Below are 9,401 nucleotides of genomic sequence, written 5' to 3'. Positions count from 1 at the left end.
AGCCATATTTGTGCGCGCTAGTAGCTAACGGTCGGACGGATTCGTATGGGGAAAGGAAACCAGGGCAAGGATTTAGTCCAGATTGTGTTTACTTTTCGACTTTGCCAGGGATCGAGGTTACACAGAAATGTCGGAGGAAATTGAGGGAACAAAGACGACCGAGGAGACGTTGGTAAATGACCAGAACGTACGTGTATTTGTCTTAAACACAACCACACTGCTAACCAACGACTGTCAAGCTGCACTGGCACTGCAATGCACACGATCATATGGGATGCAGGTTTTTAGCTAGCTAGCGTTAATCCTTTCTAACTAGCTAGCTGTCGTGATTGATTATCCACAACATCAGTTTGTTCTACTTAATAAATACCAGTTGGTGTCTAAACAAACTGTTTTCCATAACTAATTGCAGTCGTAACTAGCTAGGGCTTTTCGATATTACGCTAACGTTAACTAAGGAATTCAGCTAGTTAACGTTAGCTAGCTACGACAGTTAACGTTAGCTGCCCATAATGCTAGTTAGTTAACTAATGAAGTCATGATTATTTGGTAAACACAAGCGGAACAAATCCCCTAATTATTGTTTTTCCTTAACTAATGTGTAGTAATAGCTAACGTTATATAATTGACTTGCTTGTTGGATAACGACTTAACAAGCTAAGTTAGCTAGCAAGTAAATGCTAGCTAGCTATGTCGATTTGTGTCTATTTTAGCCAGCTAGTTAGCTAACGAACAACTGTCATTGCCACATTAGCCAGCTAGCTTTAACCACATTAACCAACAAGTGATCTAACTAGTTAGCTACCACTATCAAAGCCATCTAACGTTAGCGAAGTTATGTTGCTTTCAGTGGCTTGACCACTGTTGTCTACTTTAAAGATGGCAATCTGGCTTGACTGTCAACAGAGACTCGCCCCACGATGTACTGAAGGCCAGTGTTTATGTTCTGTCCTTTAGTTAGGTAACTCATATAATCCATATTCCATTCCTTCCAACCCTCTCAACTCTTGCAGTGTGCCCGCAGCTTAGGAGGCATGGTGAAGGCACTCTAGGCATGTCTAACTCAGTTGGTAGACATGGCGTTTGCAACGCCAGCGTTGTGGGTTCGTTTCCCACGGGGGGCCAGTATGAAAAATGTATGCACTCACTAACTGTAAGTCGCTCTGGATAAGAGCGTCTGCTAAATGACTAAAATGTAAATGTATTAATTTGTTCATGCTCCAGATTCCTCTTATTACTGCTGTGGTGGTTTTATAGCTAAATCCCTACTTCAGCTTCTAGTACAACACACATCAACCAGCTTTAGTTTATGTAATGTCTTCATACAGGCACATATCACATGCCAGGCAGGCTGTCACTTTAACAGAAATCCTCTCCCAATGTTGTTTAGCAATACACATTGCATTTACCAGGACAAAGGCCCTATGTTAAGGCTGTACAGGCCTTGTCTGTTGTGCAGGCCTGACGGAGGTGTCTGCTGCTGTGGCTGTTGGCTGCCTGCAGGCTCAGTAGTAGCCAGGACAAACCTATTTTAACGTTTTCACTAATATCATTCAAATGAATAAATCATAGCACATTTTTGGGCTCATTCAGTAGTTTTTCCTGATAAAGTGTTAAAAGTACCATTTATATTCCTGAAACATGCATTGAAAATGATACTGTTGCTGCTTCCTGTTGCCATGTCTTTTTGAGTGTCAAAACACCAGTTTACATTTCAAATTCATAATCAATATGCTGAAATAAGTTATGATATTTTGAAGACCATTACATAAAAGTTACTCCCTACACACACGTCACACTTGTGTTCAGATTACTTGTTTTTTTGCTAAATTAGTACCATATAAACAGGACCAATATTTACCAAGGAGTCACTCAAGACTGGAATTGATTAGCTTGTTCTACTGTAATCAATAGCGCGCACAAATTAATCACTCATGTTGATATTGTATTGAAATCAATGGAACTGGGACAATAACCGCAGCGACATGTACTGTTTGCGCTCTTCTCACAGACAAACCTCAATGAACTTTGGTATACTGCATACAGTGGGGGAAAAAAGTATTTAGTCAGCCACCAATTGTGCAAGTTCTCCCACTTAAAAAGATGAGAGAGGCCTGTAATTTTCATCATAGGTACACGTCAACTATGACAGACAAAATGAGAAAAAAAAATCCAGAAAATCACATTGTAGGATTTTTAATGAATTTATTTGCAAATTATGTTGGAAAATAAGTATTTGGTCAATAACAAAAGTTTCTCAATACTTTGTTATATACCCTTTGTTGGCAATGACACAGGTCAAACATTTTCTGTAAGTCTTCACAAGGTTTTCACACACTGTTGCTGGCCCAATTTTGGCCCATTCCTCCATGCAGATCTCCTCTAGAGCAGTGATGTTTTGGGGCTGTCGCTGGGCAACACGGACTTTCAACTCCCTCCAAAGATTTTCTATGGGGTTGAGATCTGGAGACTGGCTAGGCCACTCCAGGACCTTGAAATGCTTCTTACGAAGCCACTCCTTCGTTGCCCGGGCGGTGTGTTTGGGATCATTGTCATGCTGAAAGACCCAGCCACGTTTCATCTTCAATGCCCTTGCTGATGGAAGGAGGTTTTCACTTAAAAATTCACGATACATGGCCCCATTCATTCTTTCCTTTACACGGATCAGTCGTCCTGGTCCTTTGCAGAAAAACAGCCCCAAAGCATGATGTTTCCACCCCCATGCTTCACAGTAGGTATGGTGTTCTTTGGATGCAACTCAGCATTCTTTGTCCTCCAAACACGACGAGTTGAGTTTTTACCAAAAAGTTCTATTTTGGTTTCATCTGACCATATGACATTCTCCCAATCCTCTTCTGGATCATCCAAATGCACTCTAGCACACTTCAGACGGGCCTGGAAATGTACTGGCTTAAGCAGGGGGACACGTCTGGCGCAGCAGAATTTGAGACCCTGGCGGCGTACTGTGTTACTGATGGTAGGCTTTGTTACTTTGGTCCCAGCTCTCTGCAGGTCATTCACTAGGTCCCCCCGTGTGGTTCTGGGATTTTTGCTCACCGTTCTTGTGATCATTTTGACCCCACGGGGTGAGATCTTGCGTGGAGCCTCAGATCGAGGGAGATTATCAGTGGTCTTGTATGTCTTCCATTTCCTAATAATTGCTCCCACAGTTGATTTCTTCAAACCAAGCTGCTTACCTATTGCAGATTCAGTCTTCCCAGCCTGTTGCAGGTCTACAATTTTGTTTCTGGTGTCCTTTGACAGCTCTTTGGTCTTGGCCATAGTGGAGTTTGGAGTGTGACTGTTTGAGGTTGTGGACAGGTGTCTTTTATACTGATAACAAGTTCAAACAGGTGCCATTAATACAGGTAACGAGTGGAGGACAGAGGAGCCTCTTAAAGAAGAAGTTACAGGTCTGTGAGAGCCAGAAATCTTGCTTGTTTGTAGGTGACCAAATACTTATTTTCCACCATAATTTGCAAATAAATTCATAAAAAATCCTACAGTGTGATTTTCAGGATTTTGTTTTCAAAATTTGTCTGTCATAGTTGACGTGTACCTATGATGAAAATTACAGGCCTCTCTCATCTTTTTAAGTGGGAGAACTTGCACAATTGGTGGCTGACTAAATACTTTTTTTCCCCACTGTATATGTCGATTAGATGACAACCTGGCATAGCCATTTATCAACTTAAATCTCTGTAAGAAAACATTTTCTCGCACCCCCTTTTGCCCTCAATTTGTCGGGGCATGGACTCTACAAGGTGTCGAAAGCATTCCACAGGGATGCTGGCCCATAGTGACTCCAATGCTTCCCACAGTTGTCAAGTTGGCTGGATGTCCTTTGGGTGGTGGACCATTCTTAATACACACGGGAAACTGTTGAGCGTTTGTTTGACGTCCCTACCAGTAGTAGCAGCCCTGCTCCCTCCGCATGTGGGTGGCGCAGGTGTTTTCAGGAGCTGATGTGACAGACCACAGTGTGCTTGCTTAGCATAGCTTCGGGTACACTGTCCGTACAACGGCTCAAACCCTGGGCACACTGCCTCGCAAACACGTGACCATCCGCTTGACAATGCCTTTAGCCAGCTTGCAATTGTTTGTGTGTTTCAGGAGATGGACGACAAGGTGATCAGTCCAGAGAAGGTTGAGGAGGCCAAGTTGAAGGCTCGCTACCCAAACTTGGGACACAAACCTGGAGGCTCCGACCTGCTACGCAAACGCCTGACCAAGGGGGTGAGTCCACACTCCCAAACCCTACCTACCGCCCTACTTTCTCTCCTAACCTATCCCCACGAGCCTACAGTTCGCTCTCTCTCTCGCTCAGCATCAATTAGACTGTTTTTTTGTTTTTTTTAAGTTACAGGTTGTTTTAAGTCTAACATTCTCTTTCTGCAGCAAAAGTATTTTGACTCTGGGGACTACAACATGGCCAAGGCCAAGGTGAAGAACAAGCAGCTTCCTGCAGCCACGTCAGAGAAGAGCGGAGGGGGAGAGATCACAGGAGACCATATCCCTACACCTCAGGACCTGCCGCAGAGGAAACCTTCCCTGGTGGCCAGCAAACTGGCCGGCTGATACACACACTGTCCTGTCTCTAACCCTGTCAATACTCCTAACAATCACCCTACTACACCTGTTCCTGTCTCACTACCTCCCCCCATCTACTCCTGCACCAGTCCCAGAGAGACCCCTTCCTGGTGGCCAGCAAATTGGCACACACCCCTAACCGCCTGTCCCTTGTTCTGTCCCTCACCCTCTTCACCTTCCACTCTGTTATGGCTCCCTCTTCCTCCTTTTCCTCCTCCCCTCTCTGTTCTTGTTTATCTTCTATTCTCATGTAAAAATACACTGAAAGCAAGGATGAGGATGTGTAGAAGAGAGAGGGAGTGGGATGACTCCACTACAGAGGAGGAGACTTTAAAGATGACTGGGACCAGCAAATTGGGTGGCAGGTAGCTTAGTGGGTAAGAGCGTTGTGCCAGTAACCGAAAGGTCGCTGGTTCTAATCCCCGGGCCGACTAGGTGAAAAATCTGTCGATGTGCCCTTAAGCAAGGCACTTAACCCTAAATGCTCCTGTAAGTCGCTCTGGATAAGAGCGTCTGCTAAATGACTAAAATGTAAATGACTGGAACTCTGTCCCAGATGACACCCTATCCCTATATAGCCCTATGGGCCCTGGTAAAAAGTACACTGAACACCTTCCTAATATTGAGTTGCACCCCTTTTTGCCCTCAGAACAGCCTCAATTCGTCGGGGGCATGGACTCTACAAGGTGTCGAAAGCGTTCCACAGGGATGCTGGCCCATGTTGACTCCAATGCTTCCCACAGTTGTGTCAAGTTGGCTGGATGTCCTTTGGGTAGTGGACCATTATTGATACACACGGGAAACTGTTGAGCATGACAAATCCAGCAGCGTTGCAGTTCTTGACGCTCTCAAACTGGCACCTACTACCATATCCCGTTCAAAGGCACCTAAATCTTTTGTCACCCTCTGAATGGCACACACACAATCTGTCTCAAGGCTTAAAAACCCTTCTTTAACCTGTCTCCTACCCTTCATATAAAATGTATGCACACATGACTGTAAGTTGCTTTGGATAAAAGCGTCTGCTAAATGGCATATTATATTATATCTACACTAACTTGAAGTGGATTTAACAAGTGACATCAATCAGGGATCATAGCTTTCACCTGATCAGTCTGTCATGGAAAGAACATGTTTTGTACTCTGTGTATTACGTTTTACATTTTAGTCATTTAGCAGACGCTCTTATCCAGAGTGAGTGCATACATTTTTTTCTTACTATTTAGGGAATAGGGTGCCATTTTGGACGCACACCTGGAGAGTCTAACATAGGAGGGAGGAAGGCCGACTGGAGCCACAGAGAGTCTTAAATTGCACCCTATTCCCTATGCAGTACACTACTATCAACTAGAGCCGTATGTGGCTGCCCTGCGAGCCTCTGGCCCAAAATGGTTACACTACATAGGGAATAGTGTTCCATTTGGGACACAGACAGACGGTCTCTCTGGTCTAGAGGGTTGAATGTCATCTCCAGTCCTGTTAGCTGATTGTGTACATATTTCTAGTTGTGTTGGAGAGGAGTGAGGCCGAAATCAGCCTTTTAGAATGTTTTACCCTAGAATATTATGATTTACCAAACACGTTGTTATTAGTGTTATGTTGTCATCTAAATTATGCTGTAATGTGCTTGAGTGATTGAATATGAATATAACCTTGATAATGACTGACCAGAACCTCTCACTACTGTTGTTTTGTTCTGTTTAAATGCTACATATGCGTCCCAAATGGCACCCTATTCACTACATAGTGCACTACTTTTGACCAGGGTCCAAAGGGCTCTGGTGGTGAGAATTATTGCATTATATAGAGAATCTCCAATCACACCCTTCTTTCTGTATAGTGCACTACATTACACCCACTGCCACATAGGGCTCTAGTCAAAAGTAGTGCACTATTGGCGAGTTTCCAATTAGGATTTACCCAAAAGACTCAGACTTTTCTGTTTCCATCTACATGGGTCGGCACCCGTGTCTCACTGGGCCATGGCTCCAGTGGACCTGCTCTGACTTGGGGCCAAGCCCAGGCCCTGGGTACTTTTCAGCTTTATTTGCATAACAATGGCTAACTATGAACTTTAACACCTTCTCACAAAGCTACTGTCTTGAATGATGTAGAGGTTGTTGATTCTGCTCGCCCCAAGTCTTTAGTGGCACTCTCCTGATGGAAACAATAACACTAGAGCTTACATTAAAACACTGTCGACCCACTAGTGTGGGGGTAAGTTTCATTGGAAAAGCACCAACATGTATGGCCCCCCAAAAAACTCCTGACCAGGAAAAACTCTGGACCCTATTTGTAACCTTTAACCAGTGTCTAGAGTATTTCCTGGTCAGGTCACATGGTCAGGAAAACCCTCCTGTCTCTATGGTGTGGTTTGAGACCAGAGTGGCTATCAGAGGGAGGGGTGAATGTCACAGGAGGTTGGTGGCATCTTAATTGGGGAGGATGTGCTCGTGGTAAGGGCTTGAGTGGAATGGTATCAAACACATGGTTTCCATTTACTCTGTTCCAGCCATTATTATGAGCTGTCCTCCCCTCAGCAGGCTCCACTGGTGAATGTAGATGGAACAGCAGGATGATGTGACAGGGTCTAAAGACATTTCATTTAGCTCCAAATTAGCTGGCCTCACACACACACTCCAACTCTCTCACACACACTCACTCCCACTCTCCCTCTTTCTCTCTCTCACACACACACTCTCTCCCCCTCTCTTGTCACACACACACTCTCTCCCCCTCTCTTGTCACACACACACTATCTCCCTCACACATACCCACCCCCTTTGTCCAGCATATCCTTACAAATATCAATGACACCATATTCCCTATATAGTGCTCTACTGTATATATGCACAGGCCAGTCCACTAGTAGAGGTGGGGGTGTGGTCATCAAGGGTCTGAAGCTGAAGCACTACATAGTTGAGGTGTGCTTGTATTTGACTGCCCCCCTGTCACTTTGTGCCATTTTGTTTTGTAAATAAAATAGTTTTGCACAAACGGCTGTTGGTGTTTGATGACTGACTCCATGCAATGACAGAGATCATACGATCATCTATGAAAGATTGTATACAAAGGAATGATGTATGCAAATGTAGAGGCCAGTTAGTATTACATGAGGGATAACACCAGCAGAGCAGAAGCACCACCAAGATAAATCTTGATCAAAATGTATATAAATAAGCTGGATTTATCTCCCATTTAAGACACAAGCTGTGGCCAAAGACCGACAGACCCTAGTGGAAGAAAATTGTTGCAGCTTTATGACCCACCCGGGATGAAGAGTGCTAAATTAGTAGGCATATGACACATGGCAACCAGGGCTGTATTCATTAGTCGGATTCCGTTGTAAAACGTTTAGTCTGTTGCAATCAAAACGGAAAACGTTTGGCATCGAAAATGAGAGTTTCTGTTGGACAAATTCAGGCAGGTCGCTACCCGTTCCGTTCTGTTTGCTTCCGTTCGGCTCCTATAGTAAACGGTTTCTGTTGCAAAACGTTTTGCAACAGACGAAACGTTTTGCAACGGAATCTGTCTAATGAATACACACCCCAGTCTTCTAGTTCGATTTATAGATGTGTTCTCAACAGAGGACAACAGCCAGCAGAGCGAAAGAAATACAGGTGATACATCATTAAAAAAATATATATATATATCCTCTTGATTTATCTATGAGAAGCACCCACTTATTATGACACTGGACACAGCAACCAGTCTTCTAGTTATATATATATATTTTTCTCAACAGAAGACTGACTCCAGCCGTTTACAATTAGGAATGTAGAACGTTACAGAACATCTGGAATTTCAGATAGAACTGTGGTCTAGATCAGATTATGATTAATTTCTCTCTATTGTGTAATCATGTCAGCAACGGGTCTAAAGATGACATTTCTAGATCTAGACAGCTGAGAAGTTCTCTGGTCGTTCAGCTGACTGGAGGAGAGGTGAATCAGAGTTTTTATTACACGAACAAGTTGAACAATACTCCTACTCACGCCTCTGAAATAACCACACATAGAGTTATGTAGGCCTACCTACAGTTTCTGACTAGCAGGCTTCTAACCATAGTTCTAACCAGCAGAACTAAAGCGATGTCGCCTCTTGGCCACAGGGGTGCGCTGTTTAGCCATGTTTCCGAGCCCATGGCAACAACCGCGTTTCACTGAATCATTTTATCCATCATCAATTCCCATAATGCTCCGAGAGATGCCAAAATATCGAGGTTTTCCAGGTATGATGGTGCTATGTGTTGTACACTAAAAGGAGAGTAACCTAAAACCTGGAGGGATTTTTATTTATTAACTGCGAGGAAAAAACGGAGCGGCGACCTACTGATGTTCAAATCTAGCTGCTGAGATTCATGGAAAAAGGACACGACAGCTGCAGTATGGCAGCGTCGGAGCTGTACACAAAGGTAATGGAATCAACATAATCGGGCTTTGCCTTGTGCGTTTATAGCGTTTCTGCAGCGCTTTCTTCAATGAGCACAAAGCAAAGAGCTTGTTTATAATCATTCATTCGTTGATGGCGGGAATGAATGAGAGGGAAGTCTTTAATACAAACAGCGAGATTGACAGGTCACAAAGCCTCGCGCACCGCGCAGGAGGTGATTTTCGGACATCAAAACAATGCTTGGTTTTTGGAATGAATGAAAAGCGTTTGAAGCAGCGTCCTACAGCTTGGGGGACTATATACAGTACATGTAGGTTGACATGCAGTAGTCTATGACTGAGTGAAGGCACCTTCTATATTTAGCTCTCTGCTGTGTTAAAATGGGTGCAGCAGCAGAAGCATCTCAGCTGACAAAGCGC

At 44.0% G+C, this 9,401-nt stretch overlaps 2 protein-coding genes across 2 annotated transcripts in view; both read left to right on the top strand.

Annotated features, from left to right (window-relative positions):
- Positions 1-4: 4 nt before the first annotated feature.
- LOC311120275 (cAMP-regulated phosphoprotein 19-A-like) lies at positions 5-6,263 on the top strand. Its single transcript, XM_084194904.1, has 3 exons — positions 5-187; positions 4,114-4,236; positions 4,399-6,263. The coding sequence occupies exons 1-3, from the start codon at positions 128-130 to the stop codon at positions 4,576-4,578; spliced, it is 363 nt and encodes a 120-aa protein (XP_084051030.1). The 5' UTR covers positions 5-127; the 3' UTR covers positions 4,579-6,263.
- A 2,543-nt stretch (positions 6,264-8,806) lies between these two features.
- Positions 8,807-9,401, top strand: part of LOC311120274 (unconventional myosin-Va-like) — a 50,213-nt gene continuing 49,618 nt past the window's right edge. The window contains exon 1 of the mRNA XM_084194903.1: positions 8,807-9,004. Coding sequence (XP_084051029.1) covers positions 8,951-9,004 — 54 coding nt within the window. The 5' untranslated portion in view covers positions 8,807-8,950. The remainder of the gene's footprint in view (positions 9,005-9,401) is intronic.

Source organism: Coregonus lavaretus (assembly GCF_964263955.1).
Source record: "Coregonus lavaretus genome assembly, contig: HAP1_SCAFFOLD_161, whole genome shotgun sequence".
NCBI classification, from domain to species: Eukaryota; Metazoa; Chordata; class Actinopteri; order Salmoniformes; family Salmonidae; genus Coregonus; species Coregonus lavaretus.
Note: the sequence above shows the minus strand (reverse complement) of the source record. Positions and strands in the feature narration are given on the sequence as shown.

Excerpts from the sequence above, each read along its gene's own strand:
- LOC311120275 (XM_084194904.1), top strand. The coding sequence starts at position 128 with ATGTCGGAGGAAATTGAGGGAACAAAGACGACCGAGGAGACGTTGGTA. Across the intron at positions 188-4,113 it reads CGTTGGTAAATGACCAGAAC|GAGATGGACGACAAGGTGAT; the intron begins GTACGTGTATTT and ends TGTGTGTTTCAG. Across the intron at positions 4,237-4,398 it reads GCAAACGCCTGACCAAGGGG|CAAAAGTATTTTGACTCTGG; the intron begins GTGAGTCCACAC and ends CTCTTTCTGCAG.